Below are 27,645 nucleotides of genomic sequence, written 5' to 3' on the forward strand. Positions count from 1 at the left end.
TGGCCAAGGGGAGCAGTGACAGAGGTTTGTCAGACCACTTCAGAAAGAGATGGGCCAGGTCTAGGGCCACTTTGGGGATCTCAAAGGACAGACCGATTGCCAACAAACACTACTAGGCCCTAACCATCCCCAAACTTAGCCATGCAACATAGCCAAAAATCACGATCCCTGGGCTAGGGGAAGGCCTGAGCAGTCCCAGTTTTCTTAGCTGGATTCAGCCTGGTTTTCATTGTTCTTGTCCATAAACCCAAGGAGCCAGATAGGAAAATAAGGTATCATTAGAGTCCCCAGGGGAGTTTTCAGGTAGGCAGTCTGCATTGCCAGCACCCCTCTTAACAATCTGCCAGGCGAGCAGATGTTTGGGGAGTATCTGTCTGCACAGAACAAAAGCCTGTGGTAGCTCAGAGACGTTGGGGCCAGTTCCTGGGAAAGAAAGACTTGGCCACTGGATCCAATACACAATTAAAAAGGCAGCTAAGGACAGTCTGAGTAAGTGACGCAGAATTATGATAGAGTTCCTTTCTAAAGTGGCACTAACTGCCCACAGGTGCATCCAGGCTCAGCAGTGTCAAAGGTCAGGGAGAGCCCCCATCACTGCTTCTACTGCAGCCTAAGGAAGTGAGAAGATCCACAATGAGCTGAAGGCTGGATCCAATTGGACGGGAGCGGGCAGGCTCTGTAGGAGGCATGGGGGACAGCCACATCTAACCTTGTCTGGACCCCAGGCTCCAGGTGGTCCAAAGCATACCTTGCAGCTCAGCTTTGGAGGGTGGCACTGCTGCGTGTGCACTGTGCACAATCATGAAAGAGAGAAGTGAAGCAGGTGGAAATGAGTGATAGGATTCATGTTTGGATAGAGGGCTTTGGGGGATAACTTCCAATTTTTTCCACACTTTTTTTTTTTTTTTTAAACGGCCACACCTACGGTATATGGAAGTTCCCAGTTAGGGGTCTAATTGGAGCTGCAGCTCTTGGCCTACTCTGCAGCCACAGCAACTCAGGAACCACCATATCTGTAACCTCCACCACAGCTCACAGCAACACTGGGTCTTTAACCCACTGACTAGTGACTAGGGCCAGGGATCAAACCCAAGTCCTCACGGATGCTAGTCAGATTCTGAACGCACTAAGCCATAATGGGAACCCCCCACCGTTTTTATGTAAATTTTTTAAATTTACTAGTCACTTAAAATTACTGCACAAAACTGCTTTATAATTTGTCCTTGCAGGCCTTGTAGGTATTTCCACCAAAGTAGGTTTTAATAAAAATACTTGTAAAAAGAATATACATATATAATTTTTGCTAATAAAAATTGGGATGCATTTAAATTACTAAAAAACCCAACTATAATACAGCTTTAAAAATTGGGAGTTTTGGGGGTTCCTGTTATGGCTCAGTGGTAAAAACTTGACTAGTATCCATAAAGATGCAGGTTCGATCCCTGGCCCCGTTCAGTGCATTAAGGATCTGGCATTGCTATGATCTGTGGTGTAGGTCACAGACGTGGCTTGGATCTGGCACTGCTGTGGTTTAGGCTGGGATTCTGATTCAACCCCTAGCCTGGGAACTCCCAGGTGCAGGCCTAAAAGACAGGGAAAAAAAATTTAGTTTTGTATGTTATTCTATATATACATTAAACACACCATTGCAAGTACGCAGTAGCCAATCAGACAGGAAGATAAACTATCATTAGGGTCCGGGCGAGTTTTCCCTTTTGCATTCTGCACTGCCGGCACGCCTCTAACAGTCTGCTCCTCCTCCTGTCTTTGTTAGCTTTGCCTCTTAAGCCTATTTTAAGAAAATTGGCTAAATCCTCCCTGCCAATCCAGCAATGCTTAGGTGCTTGACAAATCCATTAACTTGTTTTCTAAGGGCACACAGACATTAGGCACTTAAATCAGAGATGCTAGTGATGGAGGTTTCCTAGCTTAAGTTTCCTGGTGGTCATGTTGCCCTGAGCTCACATGAGCCTCCAGAGCAGCAGCAGGGGCAGTTTACTGATTTTTGGCAAGGGCCAGGCTTCTCTTCCCAATGCTCACACCAATCCCAGACTCCCTTCAATCTCGAACAGACCTTGGGATCCGGGCCAACGCTGCTGCAAAGCCACACACACATTAGCTCAGTGGGCTGTGGAAGGAAACCTAGACTCAGAAATGACACTTTCCCAAGAGCTACAGTCCACATTCTTCTGGCTCAAGAAATCCTTTAAAAACAATAAACCAAAACAAAATCCAGCTATGGGGAAATCATCTTTACTCATTAAAATCTCCCTGTGATAAGAGGAACTTTTACAAAATCATGACCTAATGTCAGTGCAGCTGTTGGGACAATCAAGTCCCAAGTCTGTCTACTCTAAGAACCCAGGAGCAAGCGGCTTCATCTCTGAGGACCAAGGATCCACACATCCAGAGGCCCACCAGTCTGTTTCATTCTGATTGTGGCTGACGTGCAATATCTCACACCTGCCTCATCAGGTGTCTCACTGCCTTTTTCTGCCTGTCGTCTAGAACCAGGACAAGCCTCTATTGTCCCATGGGCTGAAGTATCTAGTTCAGTTCTGAGTCAAAGTTCTTGCAACTCTTAGAGATCATGTGGGGATAAAACTTAGTGCAATCACTCAATTCTCAGTTCTCTCAAAACCCCCAGAGACAGAGCTACTGCAGGTTGAGTGAGTCCTCAGCAGGCGATGGCAGCAACACGGCCTTCCCAGAGGCAAGGCTGGTTTGAGTTTACAGGGAAGGAGCATGCAAGGACAAGCCCATCCGGACATTTCTGCAAAGCAACCAGAGATGGATCACCTTCCAAAAACCTTTGTCAAAGAAACCTGGAGATCCTTCTTAATATCACAGACACTAAATTCTCCCTTTCTGGAGTGCTGTCAGTTGAGGGCCAACAAGAAACCGCCAGCTAGAAGCTGTGATTACTTCTAAGACTGTACTGTCCTGCCCTTCCCATCTTCCCTCCAGTGTGGAGCGTCACTGGCTGGACACACTCTGAGGCAAGGAGGGGAGACTGGATTGGGGCAGGAGGGGCAGGTGTTAAAGTGGAGGAAGTGGCTGGCACGGCTGGGGGATGGGCTATGACCTCCATATTGGAGAAGGTGCTAAAGACACAGAGCGAAGGCTGTGAAGAACCTGAGTGCCAGAGGTATCAGTTCAAAGGCATGGCTTTACATAGAGAAACAAGTCAAGAGACATACACAGATGCATTTCCTAACAACACCCCAGAGGCGGTGGCTCTCAGATCTTGGTTTCTAAACGTGATCTGTCACTAAAGAGCATCAGGGCTCCTTGGAGAAATGCTGAATCCAGGACTGGAAAGGGAACATCTCTAATTTCCTTTCACTGCTTTCGCCCCTGCCAAGTTGTGTCCCCTTCTACCGCTTCAGCATTTTCCATAACCTTCTGATCACTTCCAGTTATTCTCGCAGTCCAGTTTGTAGGCTGGTTTTATAAAATGGACCACCTTAATGAGCATCTTCTAAAATTAAAACACAGCCACTAGCTCACTCCACAGCCTGGCCAGAAGGAAATACTGCACCTTTACTCTGACAGCGAAGGCGTCTGAGGAAGTGACCGGGAAGCCCCTCTCCTCCTATTGGTCATTTCTTCAGGTGACAATGTCAGGTGCACAGGAGAGGCGCCTCCCTTCACCTTGGTGCCCACACGTCTCTCCCTGGCAGCGGTGCCCCCCACACCATGCTTCCGTGCCCTCACTCACATCTTCCCTTACTGCGTTAGTTACTGCTCAACAGGACTGAAATTCATTAGTAGCTGTTTATTGATCAATGGTTTGATATAAAGTTATTTCAGAGCTTCAGAGTTTTGCCCAAATGGAATCACAAGCATTACAAAGTTTTTTCTTAAAAATAACAAAAGGGGACAGGTTGGGAGGGACCAACCTGGCAGTAGTGGCATTGGAGAATAAATTAACAAAAAAAATTTAGTATTACCATTTATTGGTGACAAACACTTAAGTTTTACTTACATTCCATGGGGAGAAAAAATGGAAGCAGTACTTAACTCGCAAGGCTACCGTGCTCTTCATCTGGACCATATGCAGGACCTCGCTGCACACGTGTCTGTGCACAGCAACACAACATCCAAAGCAACACAGTTAGAGATAAACATGGGTCATTCTTTTCAGCCCTACATGGAGATGTAATCAACAGTGTAAAGCACTCAAGGAAGATCAATCTGCAGTTGTATATGTGCTACATGAGATCATATCCTGTAGTGTAGTGAAAGCTCTGTGTCCTCAAGAGTCATGTACATACACACAATTTTTAATAGTCTTTGAAACAAAGATCAGAGTTCATTTGTTTGTCCTGCTGCATAAACAAAAATAAAATAGAAAAGGAACCAGATGATCGTTTAAAGTTTAAAATTCCTAAACTGTTCAATTTATACAACTGTGGGAGACTTCACCAAGGGTTCTGAGAAGTCCAGGACTGTTTCAGCTAAACCAGAGGCCACACAATTTGCATCACTGAAATGGTCCTGGGCAGGTCCAATGAAGTAAAAACGTATAACCACATACACATGGATATGATCTTTGCCGGTTATGTTACTGATAAAGTCAGTCTCAGACAAGTTTCTAAACTGTGCTATGTAACTAGATACAATTGAGAAACTCTCAAATGAAAATTTATATAGTGTCATTTCAATCAAAAGAAAGTAATGAAACTAAGAATACATATCTCTTTTGGAAGAGAGCAGTGGCAACGGTGTGGGTACCGCGGGAGGTGGTGGGCCAGAGCACGCCAAGAAGGTCAACTTGCGCTGAGGAGGAAGCATCTGATTTTCTCTGGTGCTTTCAGACTAAGGCCTCGCTCCAGTGTGGGTGTCCAGGATTTGTCCCAAAGTGTTTGAGTGAGCCAGTTGAGGAGTCGTGCTTTCTGCTTCTTTCACACAGCAAGGAAAAAAAAGAACCCCAAAACCAAAAAAAACTACTAAAACCAAGCACTGAGGTGCCTGGGGTACGGACCTGCTGGTTTCCCAGTGGCGCCAGGGCTGCCTGGCAGGCCCGCCCCGCCCCGCCCCCAGCAGCAGCTACTCCTGTTGCCGCCTTGGTCACCACTGCTGTCTCCAGTCCTTTAACCATCATGTCTCTCGGCCCACTGGAGGTATCAGAAATTCCAAATTTTCAAAGCAGTTTCAATATTTTCAGTATATATGTTGGGATTTTTCAACGGTTCATGTGGCCATAAGGTTCAGCACCTCCCACACCTTTAAGGAAAAGGAAAAAAATAGAAATGACCCAAGTTTTGAAATTTAAGAAAAGTAAGCCATATTAAAAATAAAATTAGCAGACACAAGTCTAATAGCCCAGGCCCCAGTTTATGATAACTGGATTAAAGTTTTCCCCAATACACTACAAGTGGAAATAGCAAAGAAGAGAGTGAGTGTGTGCGTGTTTACATAATATGTCTATCGGACATTATCTCGGGGGGGGGGAGAAGATAAGGAAAGAAATATATTTGCACAAAGAAACATGGGAAGGGAACACAAGAAACAATAAAAATGTTATCTCTGGGTGGAGAGAATGATATAGATGAGGACTGCATGAGGGCAAGATTTAGCACTGGGTACACCTTTTTAAAATAAATCTGAGCCATGCGAATGTTACTCAAAATTGGAGAAAAAGAGCTCTCTGCTTAAGGAAGGCTTTCAGAGGAATGACAGAGTGACTGAGATGAGTGTTTCACCAGTGAGCACACGATTTGAATTTAATGCAAAGGAGGAACAGAGCTGCTTTTCATATAATCGGCTGACTCACACAGACATTGGTCCATTTCCTGTTCTTGGCATCTCTGTATTTTGTTGGTCCAACTCAGACAGCAACTTTAAAATGTTCAGTGCAGCCTAGCAGGAATGGAGAGAAAAGTTAAAACACGGCACTGTTCAGGACCACGGTCAAAAGATGCTGAATGAGGAGGCGAAGGATTCTCCTACTGCCCCACAAAACTGGTGTTCTCACTAAATAACACTTTCTCATGTTTAACTTCTTAACCAAAAATGTAAAAAAAAAAAAAAAATTATCCAGGAGCCACTGGTGCAGCGGGTTAAGGATCTGGTGTTCTCTCTGCGCAGTGGAGAGAACTGTGCAGAGAACAGCTGTGGCTCAGGTTCAGCCCCTGGCCTGGGAACTTCAACACGCCACGGGTGTGGCCAAAAAGAAAAAGTTGCGCATGGTTATCTCACTGAACCACAACCTCTTAGTTGTATACGTACTGCCTTCTAGTATTTTTAATCTTGTGGTCACCAGCCTGTACAAAGTTCATATCCTGCTATAAAATAACAGAGGTTGTGGAATTCCTGTCATGGCACAGCAGAAACGAGTCCGACTAGGAACCATGAGGTTTTGGATTCAATCCCTGGCCTTGCTCAGTGGGTTAAGGATCCAGAGTTGCTGGGAGCTGTGGTGTAGGTCACAGACATGGCTCAGATCTGGCCATGCTGCAGGCCAGCAGCTGTAGCTCCAATTAGACCCCTAGCCTGGGAACCTCCATAGCTGTGGGTGCGGCCCTAAAAAGACAAAAGACAAAAATTAAATTACAGTCTATCATAGAGTTCCCTTGCAGCTCAGCAGGTTAAGGATCTGGCACTGTCAGTGCAGTGACTTGGGTCACTGCCGTGATGGGGTTCTATCCCTGGCCCAGGCATTTCTACATGCCATGGACGTGGTCAAAGAATAAATTTAAAAAAATAAAAAAGCCTACCATGGTTCCTTGTTAGAATGCATTACTTTCAGTGACATTAATGTGATGGATGCATTATACTCCACCAGGTGAATATGCCAGTCTGTGTAAATTAATCAGTTCCTTTCCTTGGTTTGTAATATTTCTTACAACAATAATTTCATCTGAACAGAACACCAAAACAAGGGGCTTTTTAAGGTGCCAACACTTGGCCCTGCTACTCCTTGTTTCAATAAGAAATGAACTGAATACAGCATCTGGAGAGGGTCCAGGATCCAAGTCTCCCTGCCAGGTCAGCAAGGGAAGGGAGGAGAGTTCTGATAAAGAGTGAGAAGTTAAGGCAGTAACCGAAGAAAAAAGGCTTCCGACGTAAGGAATCTGTGAGACCAGCCACTGTCAGAGTCTAGAAGAGGGCCTTGCCTGAGCCAGCGCACCGTGCGGGAAACGTACCATGTCGTGGCAGGACTCCACATCCTTTCCAATACCATGGCTGATCAGGGGCGGCTGAGAGGAGCAGTTGATAAGAGATACAAATTCGTTCTTGTTGTTTTTGGGGAAGTCTTTGTATTCAACCTAAAGGGGAAAAGAAAACCAAGGCAAGGCTAGGGAAGCGGGGAACGGGACAGGGCCTCGGCTCTGGGCCCAGCAGACAAGACTCCTCTCTCCCTGGAGTGACCTGGCTACACCAACTCCGGCTCAACAGGCACTAGAGACTGTCGGAGGGGCCAAGAGGCACCTGGGCTGAAGGCAGGTTACCAGGGCCCCAGTTTGCAGAATCTTCTAGGAACCTAGATTCTACTTAAAAACCTTCCTCTGGAAGAAGCCATGTCCTTCCTACCAGGCAGAAAGGGCCAGCACAAGGAGTCTGTGCTCACTGAAGTCTAAATGTGTAACTACCACCGAATTAGAGGCTTTGTTAATATGGTTGGTCTGGATTGTTAAAATGTTACTACCAAAGGTTGAGGATTCTCTTACCATCCAGGCTTCCACTACCTTCCACAGCAGCACCACCCCCCTCCCTGACCTCAGGACCACCCTTGACCAACCGTCCCCAACCATCCCCCTGGACAAAGATTTTGATTTAAAAAAAAAAAAAAAAAAAGGCGGTGGAGTTCCCATCGTGACTCAGAGGAAAGAAACCCGACTAACATCCACGAGGTTGTGGATTCGATCCCTGGCCTTGCTCAGTGGGTTAAGGATCCTGCATTGCCGTGAGCTGTGGTGTGGGTCACAGATGCGGCTTGGATCCCACCTTGCTGTCACTGTGGTGTAGGCCGACAGATGTAGATCCAATTTGACTCCTAGCCTAGGAACTTCCAAATGCCGTGGGTGCGGCCCTAACAACAACAACAAAACCACAAACGAGGTACTCAGATCTGCGAGGAAGCAGAGATGACTGCACTGAGGTACAGGACACAACTCAGGCCTCACAGTTACCTGGAATCCCTGGACTCTGGAGAGATAGTCCAGCTGCTCGGACGGTCTCGTGAGGGGTCCATGGGGTACGTGGCCTGAAGAGATGTTATTCTTTAAAATGGTCTCGGCTGTAGGCGAGGTGCCCCCATACAACAATTCACGGGCTATCATGGCAGTTACCGTGGCCTTGGCAGGATTTGGAGCCACCCTTGTGAAGTCTTTGGTGTGATGTCCTTGACTGACCCCTACGGCCTGGGCAACCTCAGGCACCATGGGAAGAATTCCAGCAGGCAGCTGCTGATGACTAAGATAAGGCATCCTAAACTCGTCCTCTTTATTGCCTGGAGAGGGAGGGACACACGACAAATCAACACAAGTCCACATGTGCTGTCTGGAAAGATGTACAATCCCACACCGGCCCTCTCGGCACAGGGCTCATGCAGGCCCAAGACGGATGCTCGTTTACTGGGAACCACGTGAAGCCCAGGATCACACTCAGGTCAAGACAGGTTAACATCACACTTACTAGTCCCGTTTTCATCCCCAGAGCCAGGTTCAAAAAAGGTTACTTTTCTTCCATCCCCTGGTTTCTTTATGGGTGTCTTTAAAAGAAGAAGAAGAAAGGCAATGACAAAAAATCAAACTGTTGAAAAATTAGTGATTAGCTCCTGCTGTCCAAAATGACACAAATTCCAACCAGCAGTAATGCTGGTTTTTAAACCTTTTTTTTTTTTTTTTTTTTTTTTTTTTGCTTTTTAGGGCCGCACCCACGGAGTATGGAAGTTTCCAGGCTAGGGGTTGAATCAGAGCTACAGCTGCCAGCCTACACCACAGCTCATGACAACGCCAGATCCTTAACCCACTGAGCGAGGCCAGGGATTGAACCTGCTTCCTCAGGGTTCTAGTCAGATTCGTTTCAGCTATACCACGATGGGAACTCCGTTTTTTAAACTTTTAAAACACAAGGGCAAATGGCAGAAGTGCCCTCCCCCAGAGCCAAGGTACCGCTCTGCTGGTGCTGCCGGACGTCCCCCTGGCAAAGCCTCCTGCCTTCTCCCAGCACATGCCCTCAGTCCCATCAGCTGTCCAGGAACAGCCTCTAACAAAGGGGACCTCTGCTCTGTGCTCACGAGAAGACAGGGGGACATTTAACCAGCAGCCGGAACATGTTAGACCGAGAGAGCTGACCAAGAAAAAAACTTTTAGGTTGAAGCTAAACAAAGACTACCTCCTGGAGCACATGTCCAACTAAAAGATAAGGTGACATATCCAAATACAGCACACGTGGGGGGAAATGTTACTAGATAAATAATAATAAATGTTACTAGATAAATAATAATAAATGTTACTAGATAAAAGTTTTGCCAAACACAAGGTATCCTTTCTGAAAAGGCAAACTAAACTTGCCTATTTTGGAATGAAAAACCCAAAAGCCAAGTCCAGGACCACTACAGGTTCTCTGATGAGTGTCTGGGATCCCAGTTACTGGCTATGTGGCTACAGATGATGCTGTATCTCTCTACTGATAGGACTGGCAGACATGAATGAATCAGGCCCAGTATTTTCAAGTTTATCCTGGAAACAAGGTCAGCCAAGGGTTTCACTGAGGGACTGTTTACCAATCTTGGCGTAAGTGCAGTTTTTCAATACAGGATAATTTAACACTCAATTTGTACAAGAAAAGAAATTCCCAAATCTATAAACTGGATCACACTGGCTCAGTGTCCCAGAAAATCCAAAGCCTGATCCACAACAAATGAACGCCTACAGTTGATGAGTCTTTTTTCTATGCCTCACCCTAAGAGCACAAATGATAATAGAATCACACTCTCATTAAATTCAAGTCCAATTACACATCATCCCACAAATGGGGAGGAGCAAGCTGCCCTCCAGCAAAGCATCCCAGACCACAAAGATACTGAAACAGTAAGCACTTAACCCAGAGCCCTGCCTGGAGCCATGGACATGCAACTCCCCTTCTGGGCACAGGGCAGCTTTAGGCCAGGAGGAGGAAACTTAGCCCTAGAGGAGCCAGAGTCCCCTTGGATGTGGTAAGTCACCTTGCAATTAGCAATTAGGGCAAGGACAGAGTGCCCCAAGCAATCACCTTCTCCTCGGATTTGAGGGCTGGTTTGGTGGGCTGAGCCTGTGGGACTTTGAAACCAAGGATCTCCAGCATGTTCTCGGCTGCATTGCGTTTCGCCACCTTCTTATTGGTGCCGGATCCTTCTGCAGTGTGGTTTCCCACCTTCACCTGCAAAAAGAAGTGGGACTCAGATCGGTGCCTAACCCTTGAGAATAAAGATCAGTGGAGAACTGACAGGCTGGCAGAAGAACCCAAAATGGTCAGAAGTTGGATGGCTTAACACTGGTGCCCTAGAGCTGGCTTGCACCCGACTGCAAGATTCTATTATGAAATATTCAGGAAATTGGAGCGCTAGCTGTTAAAGGTACTTTTTTTTTTTTTTTTTTTTTTTTTTTTAATTTCGCCTGCAGAAAATGGGGTAAGTTTCTAGGCTAGGGACTGAATCCCAGCTGCAGTTGTGACTTATGTGGCAGGCAGCTTAGGCAACAGATCCTTTAATCCACTGTGCCGGGGATCAACCTCCCACCTCTGCAGCATCCTAAGAGACCTGGTCAGATTCTTAACCCAATGCACCGTAGAGGGAACACCAAAGGTAGCTATTCTTAAACAGTCAATGATATAAGCTTGTAGTTAAATACATCATTTTAACAGAGGTGATAAGTACTTGAAGCTCATCGCTTCCTAACTGGACTCCGTTTTACGATGATGCATCACGCTTTGGAGGTTCTTCACCCCTGTATGTGCCTGGTGGCAACATGCAGTTACACGTCTCTCTCCAACTCTGTGACCAGAGGAAAAACGGCCACGGTGGAAATACTTACACCACAGAAACCTGCAAATACTACGTATCAAGGATTAAGCTGTTCTGTTTTTTTCCCCAAGCCTTTTTTCTTTTTTCTTTTTCAGCCACACCCACAGCACAAGGAATTTCCTGGGCTAGGGATCGAATCCAAGGTGGAGGTGTGACTGACACCACATCTGCAGCAATGCTGGATCCTTAACCCACTGTGCCAGGCTGGGGATCGAACCAGTGCCTCCACAAAGACAAGCCAGATCATTAACCCACTGAGTCAACAGCAGGAACTCCTAAGCTGTTCTGCTGATTGTCTACTCTTAATCTTAGGTGATGGTGAAAAAATTAATAATGCAGATTAAAGATCTCTCTTGCGGCAGTGAGTTAAGGATCCAGTGTTGGCATTGTAATAGCTTGCATCACTGCTATGGCAAGGGTTCAATCCCTGGCCTGGGAACTTCCACAAGCTGTGGATGTGAACCCCCACCCCCCCAAAAAAGCCTAAAAAACTGAAACTTAAAAAAAGGGGAGGGGAGGAGTTGCTGTTGTGGCTCAGCGGTTTACAAACCTGATTAGTACCTAGGAGAATTTGGGTTTGATCCCTGGCCTCACTCAGTGGGTTAAGGATCCTGTGTAGCTATGGCTGTGATGTAGGCCAGGATCTACAGCTCCAACTAGACCCCTAGCCTGGGAACTTCCATATGCCATGGGTGTGGCCCTAAAAAGCAAAAAAAAAAAAAAAAAAAAAAAAAAAAAAGGCGTTCCCATTGTGGCACAGCAGAAATGAATCTGACTATGACTAGTAAACTACGAAGTTGCAGGTTTGATCCATGGCCTCCCTCAGTGGGTTAAGGATCTGGCATTGCCATGAGCTGTGGTGTAAGCTGCAGACACAGCTTGGATCCTGCATTCCTGTGGCTGTGGTGTAGACTGGCAGCAACAGCTCCAATGCAGATCCTAGCCTGGGAACCTCCATGTGCTGCAGGTGTGGCCCTAAAAAGCAATAAACAAATAAAATAAAAATAAAAAACTGAAACTTCCAGTCTCAGAAAATTATTTGATTCCGCAAAGAAGCCATTCATTTATATCATTTAAAATAAGTGAAGTCCTGACATATCTTTGTTGTTTTACTTCACTCAAGCTAACACAAACAGAATTCTCAGCTGAGACTCCCACTAGTGCCATGCTTGTTTGACAATGACATGAGCAAACCTCCCTGCTGAACTGGACAGGAATAAAGCACTCATAGGCATCCCCTTTTATAGCAATGCAGGATCCGAGCTGTGTCTGCAGCTTACACCACAGCTCATGGCAATGCCAGATGGCACACTCAAGCTTCAGGTGTGTGATGTTTACAACAAAGAGTATTACGTCCTATTGGTAAACTGTGTGTTCCACTTCCTTCCTATCAGGAACGAGCAGGTATAGGATGTGTGCATACATGTGCACACATCTCCACACACATCCTCCTCCCAGCACACTGCCTCTCCTAAGAGCTGGTTGTAAACACATTCCAGTACCCATCCCTGCTTATAATCTTCCAAGCCAGTCTTGACTGCAGCCCCAAACCAAAAGCCCTGGGATACAAAAGAGAGTCAAGGAAACCTTCCCTGGCCTGTCAAGAGGGGCCTGGGGTTGAATCCCCCATTGGCATCTACCAGCCATTTAATCCTGGGCAAATCACCCAGCCTCTCAGCAAGCTGCACCCCCTCTTGTACAGTGAAAGGATCATTCCTTTCTTGCCCTCTAACTGGGGAGGTGAAATACAGCCGGCTACCTGATGGTGCTTTCTAAGTGGTAAACTGCTACAAAGAGTTAAGTATTCCATTTTTCACCAGAGAAGACTACTAAATTCAAATTATAATAGATGCTTTATATTTTATCAAACTAGTGAAAAGAACAATATAAGCTTTCAAGAAATAACAACAAAAAATGTCTCCCCACTACTCTTCTAAGCGGCCGAGGAGGGTCCAAGCTCCCACCTGCTGGTGCAGCAGCACATGTGTGGAGACAGGCACACGCCTTAAGGTGTCAAATTACTGCAAGCAACATGGTCTTCATAACAGTAACCTCTGGGGGCAGGGAATGGCCCATAAGACCTGGCCTCCTGGGAAAGGCCCTGGGCCTCCTCAGGCCCTGAGATGGGGGGCAGTCAGAAGGGCCGCCCACAACCCCGCAGACCCACCTGCATCACAAACTCCCGGCGGCGCGGGAGGCCTCGCTCGGTGAGGAGCAGGTACTCCGGCTCCTTCTCCTTTTTCGCCTGCTGGATCTGGGCCAGTCTGCTAATGGGGTTCATCCCCTGGCCATACTCCTGGGTGCTCTGTAACTGAGGAACAATTAATGTAGAAACCATGGGCCACGTTAGTCACAGAAAGGACCTTGCCAATTCAGAGAGCGGGACATGACAGCTGATACTTGTATGCTGATACTGCAGATGCAGCAAAAAAAGAAAAAAATCCAGAAACCATTTAAAAAAATATATTCAAGCATTTGAATATGTTCAAGGAAAAAACCCAAGAATTCCAGTTACTTCCTGGTGGCCACCTTCAATGCCAATAAATCCTTACCCACTCACCAGTAAGGACTGATTCCAGGATACACTAAGTGGAAAAAGGAAATTACAAAAGAATACACCAACTTTCATATGTATAGAATGCTAACTTGTAAGAAAAATTTGGATTTTGATACAACATGAAACTACATATTGACAATCACAACAGAACAGTTTCTGGCATTCATGGATGTCCCCAAAAGGACCCTGTCCCTTCCTAAGGAGGGCGGGGGATAGTGTAATTTTCCACAGGTCCATTCGCATGACTCAAAAATCCAAAAGAGTAAGAAGGTATACAGGGAAACTCTCACCCCCTCCCGGACATGTCTCTGCCCAGGAACCTCCTGCCTGTGCAGAACCGTGCAGCGGGCAATGAGACGGAAGCAGCACAGCGTAACTATTCACCCCACAGATGGGCACTGCGGCTACCGACAGGACATGCCCCCCTCGCCGCGCTCACATCCAGATGCGCGTGTCTGCCTGCAGGGTCTGCACTGAACCCAACACAGCGTCCCTGTGGTTGCGAACCTGGGGCTTCCATAAGCGTGGCACAAGGTGGCCCCTGAAAAGGCTCCCATAGGTCTGGTGTGTGAGTGCCAGCTCCTGACCTCTCGTGCCAGCCTTTTAAGGCCCCAAATATCTTCAGGCAATGAAAACGCCCTGTGTTCGGACAAGTTCTTACCCTGACTATAGACTTTGTTTTCTTTTTGATTCTGGGCTTCACTCGCTCCACTGTAGGCAGAGGTGGTAACTTCTTCAGCTCCTCAAGAACAGCTATAGCAGCGTTTTTCTTTGAAATCTTCTTGCTCTTCCCTTCACCTTCCCCTACAAACTCCCCAACTGACACCCTGGTCACAAAGCTCTTCATGTGGGGTGGGCCACTCTCCCGGGCGACCTGTTTTAGAGGGAAAGACTGAGTGAAAGCATGATAGACACTCATTACCAGCTGCAAGGTACACTGGTTAGCTCACTACCTCACACGAAACATAGGAAAGGGGGCACTAAGGAAAAGACCCACTAAATAGATAACCCTGAATGCTTTTTCTTCCCATTGTCCCGCTCTCCAAACTGTTAATGTTCTCAAAGCTGATGAGTCCCAAACAGTCAGACGTGGAACAGAAAAACGCTCCTACCCACCCACAAACTGTCCTGAGTTTATAGTCTGCTCTCCTACCAGGGTAGAAAGGAAGGCCCAGAGATAAATGTGCTACAAAGAGTTTGAGTTTACTATTTGCTCTGAGCCTCCAGCCAAGATGGAGCTTATTAAGTACTGGCTGCTCTGCAGCTGCAAAAGGAATGAGAACATCTCCAAGCACTTAAAGTGATTTCCAGTACATGGTAAGTAAAAAAAGCAAACTGCAAAAGAGCATATATGGCACCCTAACTTCTGTGTAGAAAAAAAGACATACATATATAAACGTACACGTGTATGTCTATATGCTTACTTTTTTACAAAAAAACAAACTCAGGAAGGCGAAAGCAGAAACCAAGCCAAGCAGTCTCCTAGAGCAGGGGGAGGGACGGGGGTAGAGAGGGGACAAGATGACACTTCTGAGTATCGCTCTGCATAGTTTTAACTCTTGGAACCACTCAGTGTTACACATACAAAAACAGAAAAATACGTCAACAAAGATGGGGAAAAGCACTAAAATGGAGTATGAACAGCAACCTAACTACATAGAAAAATGATTACATAATCACACATCAGGAAAATATAAATCAAACCCAACATACATTAGCCCAGACACCCTGGAAAAGAACAACCACATTAGCAGACACACACAGCCAGATTTCAAGACTTGGTATAAAGCTGCAACAGTGTACAGAACAAGAAAATGCCCTTTCTCTAAAGCGCATCATGGGGACAACTGGCAGTATGTGACTACAGGATATACATTAGTAACAGCAGTAGAGCAGTGCTAAATTTCCTGCATTGACAATCAGACCACAATTATTTAAAATAATGTCCATGTTCTTAAGAGACACATATGAAAATATTAGAAGTCAAAGGGCAGAGTTCCCGTCATGGCTCAGTGAAAACGAATCTGACAAGTATCCATGAGGATGCAGGTTGGATCCCTGGTCTTGCTCAGTGGGTTAAGGATTCAGCACTGACGTGAGCTGTAGTGTAGGTCGCAAACTTGGCTTGGATATGGAATTGCTGCGGCGGTGGCGGTTGTAGCTCTGATTGGACCCCAAGCCTGGGAACCTCTATATGCTGCAGGTGCGGCCCTAAAAAAGACAAAAGAAAAAGAAAAAAAAATATATATATATATGTACATTTACAGAGAAAGAGAAAGCAAATGTGATAAAATGTTAACTAGTGGCAAATCTATGTGAAGGATACATTCACTCACTGTCTTGCCTTTGCAACTTTTCCACTGAATGTTTGAAAATGAAATGTTTGAAATATTTCAAAATAAAAAGTTGCAAAGATAGGTAGGAAAACTGTGTGAGCCCAAGAAATGGCTGTGCTGTGCTCCCAAGGTGAGAAGGGGAAGCAACTCCAAGAGTGGCCTCGCTGCCCTGCCAAGGCAGGGGTCTGCTGGGAAGGGCCCCACTTGCACAGGCACCTGCAGACTGACCTCAGAGCCTTCTCAGCACCCTCCTGCCCCGACAGCCTAGATCCCAAAGGTTCCCTCCCTCAACAGCGCTTCAGCCTCCTCAAATCTGACTTGAAAATTAAGAACAGCTACGCTGATGGCTCACTTCACATTCAAAGTCCATCCTGGCCCCTCAGCAACCATTTTCATTGTCTGCTCACATAATCATCCCGCCAATCTACACCTGCAATTTGACCTAGAACGTCTTTAGTGTGATCAAGTTACAACTGCCTCCCAGTGACTGTCAACGGGCAGCATGTTTTCTAACTAGGAGTTCCCTCTGTGGTGCAATGGGATGACTGCAGTGGCTCAAGTTGGCACAGAGGTATTGGTTGGATCCCCACTCTGGTGCAGTGGGTTAAAGGATCCAGTGTAGCCACAGCTGCTGGTTGGGTCACAGCTGTGGCTCAGTCTCAATCCCTGGTGTGGGAACTACTATATGCAGCCACAAAATTTTTCAAAAATTCTAACTATGGATGGAACTAGAGAATCTCATACTGAGTGAAATGAGCCAGAAAGACAAAGACAAATACCATATGATATCACTTATAACTGGAATCTAATATCCAGCACAAATGAACATCTCCTCAGAAAAGAAAATCATGGACTTGGAGAAGAGACTTGTGGTTGCCTGATGGGAGGGGGAGGGAGTGGGAGGGATCGGGAGCTTGGGCTTATCAGACACAACTTAGAATAGATTTACAAGGAGATCCTGCTGAATAGCATTGAGAACTATGTCTAGATACTCATGTTGCAACAGAAGAAAGGGTGGGGAAAAAACTGTAATTGCAATGTATACATGTAAGGATAACCTGACCCCCTTGCTGTACAGTGGGGGGAAAAAAAAAAAAAAACTAAAATCACATACTTTATCAAAAATAAAGCTGTATAAATTTTTTCTGAAAAACTCTAAGAATGGCTCCTGTCTTCTATTACACACCCAAACCCAGCAGCCTAGGAGACATATATTACTGTCAAAAAACAAACAAAAAAATTCTATTCATTTACTCAATACATATTTCCCAAGCATCCAATGTCAGGGAATCTTCTAGGTGCCAGAGACAGAACTGAGGGGGAAAAAAAATAAAAACTCTTGCTCAATCTAATAATGGAAGCTTTGATATATGAGGGCTATTTACTACAAGTACTCATGATGGAGGTTCCTGTCGGGGCGGAGGGGAAACGAATACGACTAGGAACCATGAGGTTTCGGGTGTGATCCCTGGCCTTGCTCAGTGGGTTAAAGATCTGGCATTGCCATGAGCTGTGGTGTAGGCTGGCAACTGTAGCTCCGACTAGACCCCCTAGCCTGGGAACTTCCATAAGCTGTGGGTGTGGCCCTAAAAAACAAAAACAAAAAAAACAAAAAACAAAACCCAAAAAACCATATATGTATACACACACACAAGTACTCATATTAAAAAATTCAATGCTATTGCCTATACACAATCTGTCATGTTTTAAATTATTAGTTTAAGAGATATTCACCACCCTCAGAGGGCAATCCCACGATTTCTTTTGTGATTACTTGACAATACCCTGCAATATGTGACACATTCCTACACAAGTTTGAAGCCAAATCTAAAACCCAAATATAAGTAGAGGTGGGAGAGAAGCAATCTGGTCCGCAAACCCCATAGAGCAAAAATATAAAACGGTAATCCCTTATTAGGGTTCCATAAAGTTCTGTGACTCTCATGCAGAACAGCAATTAGTGTGAGCAGGTGACAAGCTCCACAAGGATCTAGGGCCCTAGCCCCAGTGTCACCTCGTAACCCTTAGATGATCTAAGAAGCCAGGCAGATCCCACTGTCACTGTCTTTGTACCCCCTTCCTCAAATCTTAAAAAAAAAAAAAAAACCATTCTTGGAGTTCCCTGGTGGCCTAGTGGGTTAAGGACCTGGTGTTATCATTGCAGTGCTTCAGGCTGCTGCTCTGATGCAAGGTTCAATCTCTGGCCCGGGAACTTCTGCAAACCTTGAGTGCAGCCTCCCCCCTCCAAAAAAACTTGTGCCACACTAATCTCAGCAGGAGGAAAAAAGTACTCCTTCCCCTTCCTGCAACAGCTTCCTAGAGAGACCCTGTAACTTCTTGGGGTGAAGCTCCCACCTAGTTCCCACCGAACAACTAGCTCTGTCATTCTGTATTCTCCTGTCTCATCTCCTCCAACTCCCTTCTTCTCACTCACCAACAGAGGGTGAAAAGCTGGAAGGGATGTAGGGCCAGGTAAGATGCCAACCCTAAATCCATCTGGTACTCTGCACTCTTGAAGGGGGACAATATAAACTGGTCTTACCTGCCAGGGCAGGGTTGAGATAAGTGGGGGAGATGCAGTTAACTCTGTGATCCAAGGGCAATTCAACACCCTGACCTGTGCCCCATGATAGAAAAGTAAGCACTGCCAGGTTTTAGGTCAAAATCATCATCAGGCAGAGTTCCCATCGTGGCTCAGTGGTAACAAATCCGACTAGTATTCATGAGGACGTGGGTTCAATCCCTGGCCTCGCTCAGTGGGTTAAAGGATCTGGCATTGCCCATCAGCTGAGGTCACAGATAAGGCTCAAATCTGGAGCTGCTGTGGCTGTGGCCAGCAGCTGCAGCTCCAATTCTACCCCTAGCCTGGGAACTTCCATATGCCCCAAGTTTGGCTCTAAAAAGCAAAAAAACAAAAACATCATGCAGCTGATGGATTAATAAGCACTGTACTCAGGAGCCAGTTTAAAGCACTAGCACATAATAGGAGAAGGTATATATTTCATGAAAGTCAGATGAAATTTAGGGACTACTTGAAACTGCAAAAATGCTACAAAATTATTTCACAGGATAATAAATATCAGGTAGGCTGTTCTTATAAAAAAAAAAATATATATATGTATGCCAAAAGAAGTTTATAAGCCACTTAAAACTGTTTTAAGCAGATGTTCTACCTCGAATTACATTCACCTAAAGTGACAAATATGTGAGTTTAAAGTTTTCTGAAGACTATCATGGCACAGAGGAAATGATCCAGCTAGGAATCATGAGGTTTCGGGTTCGATCCTTGGCCTCAATCAGTGGGTTAAGGATCTGGCATTGCCATGAGCTTTGGTGTGTGTTGCAGACATGGCTTGGATCTGGCGTGGCTGTGGCTGTGGCGGAGGCCGGCAGCTGTAGCTCTGATTCGACCCCTAGCCTGGGAAACTCCATATGCAGTGGGTGCAGCCCTAAAAGCAAAAAAAAAAAAAGTTCTCTGAAAACTAAACAGATACTCTTCGTAACGTCGAAAGAAAAATAATTGATAAAGAAATCCATTAAAACACATCCTTCCATAACCAAGCACAGAAGTCAAAAGAATTTGCAAAGAATATGCAAAAATCTAGGGAAACTTTAAAAAAACTCCTCTTTACTAATAATTCCAGCAAGATTTTTTTTTTGTCTTTTTGCTATTTCTTTGGGCTGCTCCCACGGCATATGGAGGTTTCCAGGCTAGGGGTTCAATTGGAGCTGTAGCCGCCGGCCTACACCAGAGCCACAGCAACACGGGATCTGAGCCGCATCCGCAACCTACACCACAGCTCACGGCAACGCCGGATCGTTAACCCACTGAGCAAAGGCAGGGACCGAACCCGCAACCTTATGGTTCCTAGTCGGATTCGTTAACCACTGTGCCACGACGGGAACTCCTAATTCCAGCAAGATTTTTAGGGACCATTTAAAGTGATTCTTTTTTTTTTTTTTTTTTTTTTTTTTTTTTGCTTTTTAGGGCTGCACTCGTGGTATATAGAGGTTCCCAGGCCAGGGGTCCAACTGGAGATACACTGCTGGCCTACGCCATAGCCACAGCAACATTAGATTCGAGCCGTGTCTGTGACCTACACCACAGCTCACAGCAGTGCCAGATCCTTAACCCACTGATCGAGGCCAGGGATCAAACCTACAACCTCATGTCTCCCAGTCGGATTCGTTTCTGCTGTGCCACGATAGGAACTCCCTAAAGTGATTCTCAATATTTTGTGAGTATCAGATGCTTTTGAGAGTCTTATGAAGGCACGGGACTCTCCCTCCAGAAGAATACACTTGTGAATATAAACACGATCCCATGCCGAATGTTTTTGTTTTTTGTCTTTTTAGGGCTGCTCCTACGACATACAGAAGTTCCCAGGCTAGGGATCTAATTGGAGCTACAGCTGCCGGCCAACACCACAGCCACAGCAACTCCAGATCCGAGCCATGTCTGCGACCTACACCACAGCTCACGGCAATGCTGGATCCTTAACCCACTGAGTGAGGCCAGGGATTCAACCAGCTTTCTCATGGATACCAATCAGGTTTGTTACCACTGAGCCATGATGGGAACTCCCCTGCAGAAAGTTTTAGAAGCCTCATGGAGCTACTGAGGCCATGCATGGATTGTCTAGAGATCCATGGCTGCACTAGAAATAAATATTGCTTTGCTAAATATAAAGTTTCAATCTTAAATTTGAAGGTTCACATATATTTGATTATCATTTCAATGTTATTTAGGAAAGATACAATTCCAATGATGAACGCCAACATGTAAAATAAGCTTACCTCAAAATTCACAGGCAAGTTCCGTTTAAGCGCAATCTCAAACACTTGACTTATTTCAGATTTATTGAGATTTTCTTCTTCTGATTCTCTTCCATTCACCTAAAAGAGTAATAATCGTTTAGCAGTTAACTCTTAGTAAAGTTGTCAGCATCCCAGATGTGATGCTAAACCTTAAAAGCACTGAATCTACGCTTTATGGATTGAACACTAATCGAGTGAACAGGGCCACCATGTGTTAGTCAAACTAAAAAGTTAAAAAAGAATCCTGGAAACCTAGGTGATGACTCATTAGGGGAAGGGAGGACGTACAAAGTCTAGATCATATGAAAGTATGAAGGGAGCTTTTAAAATAAACTGAAGATTAAGCTCTGAACAGCCAAAAAAAAAGGATCCTAGGAGTTGCTGTTGTGGTTCAGTGGTTTACCCACCCGACTAGGAACTGGGAACTTCCATATGCTGTGGATATGGCCCTAAAAGACCAAAAAAACGGGGGTCCTATCCAACTTTGGTCAGTTTGTACCTCATAAATTCCCCAACAATAATCCACACAGAACAGGCCTTTGGGAATGAACCAGACTAATAGTGACGCAAGGAAAGGGACTCCAGAAGCCTCCCCCAAGGTCTGGAAAAATTCTACGTATGGAGGGTTTAAGTGGGACACAGCAAGAACAAGTCTCTCCACCTAGGTGTGTGGGTTTCTCATTCAGATAAAAGGTCCCTGGAAACCACTTTTTAAAAAGACGCAGTGGAACAATTACAAAAATGCCATGTGTCTCATACTTAACTGCTGCTGGGCAAAAATGCAAGGTGCAAACTAATCAAGTTCCTCACACAAAAGCTGAGACTCCTGCCTTGTGACAAGGCTCACGTACATCCCTCCCCTGGCTGGGATTAAAGAGGGGCAGAGATCTCTCTGCAGGCCAATCACATGGATTCTATTCTACACTGTGTGGCACTGATGAGAAACGAGATAAGCTCAGGAAGAGCAACAGCTGTGTCCTTCTTATTACTGGGATTCTTTTGTCAAAGATCAGAATTATCTGACAGGAATCTATGGCGAGAATCACTGAACAGGTAAAGTGCGACACTATCTAGGATTTGATCTGTTGTGCATTCCTTAGGTTTATCAGGTAGATCCTACAGCTAATATACGAGTGATATTTTAAACTATAACTAAAAAAAATAAAACCTGGAGTTCCTTTTGTGCCTCAGCAGTAATGAACCCAACTATTATCTGCACAGAGGCTGCTGCTCTGATTCGACCCCTAGCCTGGGAATTTCCACATGCCACAAGTGCATTAAAAAAGCAAGCAAACAAGCAAAGGAGTTCCCGTCGTAGTTAACAAATCCGACTAGGAACCATAAGGTTGCAGGTTCGATCCCTGGCCTGGCTTAGTGAGTTAAGGATCTGGCGTTGCAGTGAGCTGTGGCATAGGTTGCAGACAAAGCTCGGATCCTGCGTTGCTGTGGCTCTGGTGTAGGCCAGCAGCTACAGCTCCAATTAGACCCCTAGCCTGGGAACCTCCACATGCCTTGGGAGCACCCCTAGAAAAGGCAAAAAGACAAAAAAAAAAAAAAAAAAAAAAAGTGAGCAAGAAAACCCCAAGTTAAAGAAAACTATAATCAATAATATAATCCTGTACAAGTAAATTTATACTAGATACCCTACTTCCTTTTCTACTTCCATGATGATGTTTCCTTTCCAATCTGATTTCACTCCACTTGCTGGAGTGAGTTTCTGGTCATTTTTTGAGCCAAACACACTATTATGCTTGTTATTTAAACTCTAAGGAGAAAGAGGACCTGCCTTTTTATGAGTGAGTTCTTAAAGCCAGAAATGTTTTTTCTTTTTTTTTTAGGGATGCACCCAAGGCGTATGGAAGTTCCCAGGCTAGAGGTCTAATCAGAGCTGCAGGTGCTGGTCTATATGACAGCCACAGCAACGCCAGATCCTTAACCCACTGAGTAAGGCTAGGGATCTAATCCACACCCTCATGGATACTAGTCAGGTTCTTAACCCACTGAGCCACAGCAAGAACTCCTAAAGCCAGAAATTTTTAACCAAGATGTCTTAGAAGGCTAGGATTCCACATAGGTTTGATTTGCAATTTCTTTCTTAAATAGGTTTAAACAAACAAAATACTGTTTTTTGTGGGGGATGTTTTGGCTGTGTCCACAGCATGCAGAAGTTGCTGGGCCAGGGATTAAACTATACTACAGCAGGGACAATACTGATCCTTAACCCACTGAGCCACAAGGGAACTCCCCAAAATACTGTATCTTAAAAAGCATGTGCAGAGCTCCTGTTGTGGCTCAGTTCCTTTCTTTTTTTTTTAAAGGCCGCACCGGCAGCGACATATGGAGGTTCCCAGGCTAGGGGCCAAATTGGAACTGTAGCCACCGGCCTACACCACAGCCACAGCAACGCAAGATATGAGTGGCATCTGCGACCTACACCACAGCTCACAGCAACGCCAGATCCTTAACTCACTGAGTGACGCCAGGGATCAAACCTGTGTCCTCATGGATGCTAGTCAGGTTCATTAACCACTGAGCCATGACGGGAACTCCCTGTTGTGGCTCAGTTGTAACGAACCTGACTACTATCCATGAAGACGCATATTCGATCCCTGGTCCCACTCAGTGGGTTAAGGATCTGGCATTGCTGTGAGCTGTGGTGTAGGTCACAGACACAGCTTGGATCTGGCGTTGCTGTGGCTCTGATATACGCCAGCACCTGTAGCTCCGATTAGACCCCTAGCCTGGGAACTTACGTATGCCTTGGGTGCGGCCCTTAAAAGACAAAAAAATAAAAACTAAAAAGTATGTGCAGGAGTTCCTGTCATGGCGCAGTGGTTAATGAACCCGACTAGGAACCATGAGGTTGCAGGTTCGATCCCTGCCCTTGCTCACTGGGTTAACGATCCGGCACTGCCATGAGCTGTGGTGTAGGTCGAAGACACGGCTTGGATCCCACGTTGCTGTGGCTCTGGCGCAGGCTGGCAGCTACAGCTCTGACTCGACCCCTAGCCTGGGAACCTCCATATGCTGTGAGAGCGGCCCAAGAAATGGCAAAAAGACAAAAAAAAAAAAAAAAAAAAAAAAGAAAGAAAAAAAAAGAGAAACTGGACTCCATCAAAATTTAAAACTTCAGTACATTTAAGGACACTATCAAGAGAGTAAAGACAATCTACAGAATGGGAGAAAAAATTCACAAATCATATCTGTGATAAAGAATTAACCTTCAGTATATATAAAGAACTCTCACAAATCAGCAACAAACAAGGCAATTTGAAAATGGAGAAAGGACTTGAATAGACACTTCTGCAAAGAAGGTACACAAATGTTACACATCACTCATCACAGGGAAATGCAAATCAATACCACAATGAGGTACCACTTTACACCCATTAGGATAACCACAGAAAATATTAAGTGTTGTCAAAGATATGGAGAAATTGGAACCTTTGTACATTGCTGGTGAGAATATAAAATGGTATAACCTCAGTGGAGAACAGTTTGGTAGTTCCTCAAAAAGTTAAAGTGAAGAATTACAATATGCCTCAGCAATTTTACAGCTACATATATAATCAGAAGAATTAAGGTAGGGACTCAAACAGATACTCTGACGTCAACGTTCAGCGCAGCATTATCCACAACAGCCAAAAGATGCTAACCACCCAAGTTTCCATCAACAAAGGAACTGATAGACAAAATGTGATACTGATACAATGGAGTATTATTCAGCCTTAAAGGAATGGAATTCTGAAACGTTTAACAACATGCATGAAACTTGAAAACATTATGATAAATGAAATAAGCCAGGAACAAAAGACAAATATCCACTTATATGAGGTATCTAGAATAGGAAATTCTCGGGGGGGTGGGGGAGGCACAGGGGAGAGACTGTTTACTGCGTACAGTTTCTACCTAGGATGATGAAAACATTTCGAAAATGGATGGTGATGACAGCTGCACAACGCTGAGAATATACTCAGTGCCACAAGACTGTACATTTAAAAAATGATTAAAGTTTCTGTTGTGGCCAAGCGGTAATGAATATGTAATATACAATTTTGTGTTCTGAAATTCCAACTAGTATCCATGAGGACGTGGGTTTGATCCCTGGCCCTGCTCAGTGGATTAAAGATCAGGCATTGCTGGGAGTTCCCGTCGTGGCGCAGTGGTTAACGAATCTGACTAGGAACCATGAGGTTGTGGGTTTGATCCCTGGCCTCGCTCAGTGGGTTAAGGATCCGGCATTGCTGTAAGCTGTGGTGTAGGTTGCAGACATGGCTCGGATCCCGAGTTGCTGTGTCTCTGGCATAGACCGGCAGCAACAGCTCCGATTGGACCCCTAGCCTGGGAACCTACCTATACTGCGGGAGTGGCCCTAGAAAAGACAGGAAAAAAAAAAAAAAAAAAATCAGGCGTTGCTGTGAGTTGTGGTGCAGGTCACAGACACGGCTTGGATCTGGCATTGCTGTGGCTGTGGTGTAGGCCGGCAGCTGCAGCTTCAATTTGACCCCCAGCCTGGGAACTTCCATATGTCACAGGTGTGGCCTTAAAAAGACAAAAAGAGAAAAAAAAAAAAAAAAAAAAAAAAAAAGATTACAATGTCAACCTTTATGATACTTAATGTATCTTAATTTTTTGAAGAGAAATATGAAATTATGTCTCATACCAAATATTAAAACATAAGAGACCATCAACACATTAACTTGTGCTAACAAGTTAACTCATTTTTGTGCACAATGAAGTTTTCTTTTTTCTTTTTTGTGGGGGGCGGGCCACCTGGCATCATATGGAGTTCCCAGGCCAGGGATCAGATTCAAGTACAGTTGTGATCTATGCTGCAGCTGCAGTAACGCCACATCCTGTAACCCACTGTGCTGGGGCAAGGATTAAACTTGCATCCTGGTGCTATGGAGATGCCACTGATCCCACTGCATACAGCAGGAACTCCACAATCGAGTTTTTTGACAGCTGTTTATTTGAAGAATATTCAGAGATTTTTTTTTTTTCAATAAATGAGCTATTTTTTTTTTTAAATGGCTTACCCTCATGGTAAGTAACTGTGATAATAAGAAAGTTCTCCCAGAGTTCCCACTGTGGCTCAGTGGTAACGTACCTGCCTAGTATCCATGAAGATGCAGGTTCGATCCCTGGCCTTGCTCAATGGGTTAAAGATCTGGCGTTTCCATGAGCTGTGGTGTAGGTCGCAGGTGTGGCTTGACTGTGGCCAGCAGCTGAAGCTCCAATACAATCCCTAGCCAGGGAACTTCCATATGCCGCAGGTGGAGCCCCAAAAAGCAAAAGCAAAAAAGAATGTTCTCCCTAGGTGTAACCAGAAACAAATTTGTAAATAAAATAGGTGCTGAGCCTGGTAAGATATTTTGATTGCCATGCATGTGCCCCCATTCAATATTCTTTGTTCATTATACCAGCTCAATTAGTTTTAACACTTATTTTTAGTTATGACCTATTTCTAACATACAGAAAAGTACAGACAATAATGTAACAGGTAACTGTGCTGGATTTAACAAATGCCTGTACTTAAGCACTACTGACATCATTTTTTCTCCTTTTACAAGGAAAACAATGAGTGAAGCCCTTCTCATTCTCCTTGTCATGGAAGGGTTAACTACTATTCTAAATTGGGATTGGATCTTTCCCAGCCATATGGGTTTTTTCAAATGGGCAAAAACAATACACAATTTTGTTCTCTGAAAATTCACATGTATCATTCTTACTCAATGCCTTTATTAAAATATTATAAATTCAAACTTAAACAGTTTACTAATGAAATGTTACTTTTCTATTTTGCATATTGAGGTTCCACATAAGTCCGATAGAAAATAATGGTCTATTGCTAAATTTTAAACTCTCAACCACAGCAGCATTAGAATCACTTAGGCGCTTTACAAGGACAGATGCCAGAATTCCCTCTCCAGACAACGAACTCAAACTTCTGTAGGCAGAGCCTGGATGTCCATTTTATATATAGTATTTGACTTTGTTTTTTAAGTCCCCGGGTGATTTACTAGCAACCAGAGTTGAGATTCACTGCTCTAAACCACTGCTTCCAAAGAATCCCAAAACAGACAATGCAACCAGTAAAATAAAAACGCAAAAAAGGAAACAAAGATATACATTTATTTGGAAGTGAGACTACACTGCTCTTTTACGAAAAACATTTTAATATTGTCTGGACTGGACAAAATGTTGCTATGGGGAAGCAGCAAATGACTCAAAACAAATCCACAAACACCATTCCCAGTGAGACAGGGCAAGTGCAGCCGGCCCTTAATCGCACCTTCACGAAGTGGGAATTACTGTTAACATCAATCCCACGGTGCCCGGTTCAGTAAAAAATCTAGGCAACATTAAGAAAAGAAAACAAAAACAAAAACAAAAAAAAAACACTCTGAACCATGCTTAACCCTCAATATGCCAGGAAAAAATAGTCATCACCATTTACCATCTGGTTTCAAAGGACCCTCTTTATTTTTCTATATTTAAAGTCATTTAACTCAGCATTGTCACTGCTGTGGCTTGGGTTTGATCCCAAGTCTGGGGACTTCAGCATGCTGCAGACATGGCCAGTAGATAAATAAAGTCACAAAAGACCTGTACTTTGAAAACTATAAGACACTGATGAAAGAAATCAAAGATGACACAAATAGATGGAAAGATATACCATGCTCTTGGATTGGAAAAGCCAATATTATTAAAATGACTAAACTACCCAAGGCAATCTACAGAGTCAGTGAAATCCCTATCAAATTACCAAGGACGTTTTTCACAGAACTTGAACAAAATAGTTTAAAGTTTGTCTGGAAGCACAACAGACCCAGAATAGCCAAAGACATCCTCAAAAAGAAAAACGGAGCTGGAGGAATCAGGCTCCCGGACTTCAGACTATACTACAAAGCAACAGT

At 44.7% G+C, this 27,645-nt stretch overlaps 1 protein-coding gene across 50 annotated transcripts in view; it reads right to left on the reverse strand.

Annotated features, from left to right (window-relative positions):
* Positions 1–3,763: 3,763 nt before the first annotated feature.
* The window catches only part of STAU1 (staufen double-stranded RNA binding protein 1), a 98,475-nt gene continuing 74,593 nt past the window's right edge, over positions 3,764–27,645 (reverse strand). For 19 of the 50 annotated variants that reach the window (XM_085004193.1, XM_085004205.1, XM_085004207.1 and 16 more), the window contains 9 exons: positions 20,705–20,803; positions 14,233–14,445; positions 13,182–13,325; positions 10,225–10,371; positions 8,644–8,719; positions 8,139–8,458; positions 7,152–7,274; positions 5,780–5,865; positions 3,764–5,229 (listed from right to left, as the gene is read on the reverse strand). In XM_085004193.1, the coding sequence (XP_084860319.1) occupies positions 5,214–5,229; positions 5,780–5,865; positions 7,152–7,274; positions 8,139–8,458; positions 8,644–8,719; positions 10,225–10,371; positions 13,182–13,325; positions 14,233–14,445; positions 20,705–20,803 (1,224 nt within the window). In that variant the 3' untranslated portion in view covers positions 3,764–5,213. Of the gene's footprint in view, positions 5,230–5,779; positions 5,866–7,151; positions 7,275–8,138; positions 8,459–8,643; positions 8,720–10,224; positions 10,372–13,181; positions 13,326–14,232; positions 14,464–20,704; positions 20,804–27,645 lie in introns of all 50 variants that reach the window. The other 31 variants (XM_085004187.1, XM_085004190.1, XM_085004197.1 and 28 more) reach the window with 3 other exon arrangements.

Source organism: Sus scrofa, chromosome 17 (assembly GCF_054392235.1).
Source record: "Sus scrofa isolate SSC_HxYL_T2T_F1_AM1 chromosome 17, Sscrofa_HxYL_maternal_Yorkshire_Landrace_v2.0, whole genome shotgun sequence".
In the NCBI taxonomy this organism is placed as follows: Eukaryota; Metazoa; Chordata; class Mammalia; order Artiodactyla; family Suidae; genus Sus; species Sus scrofa.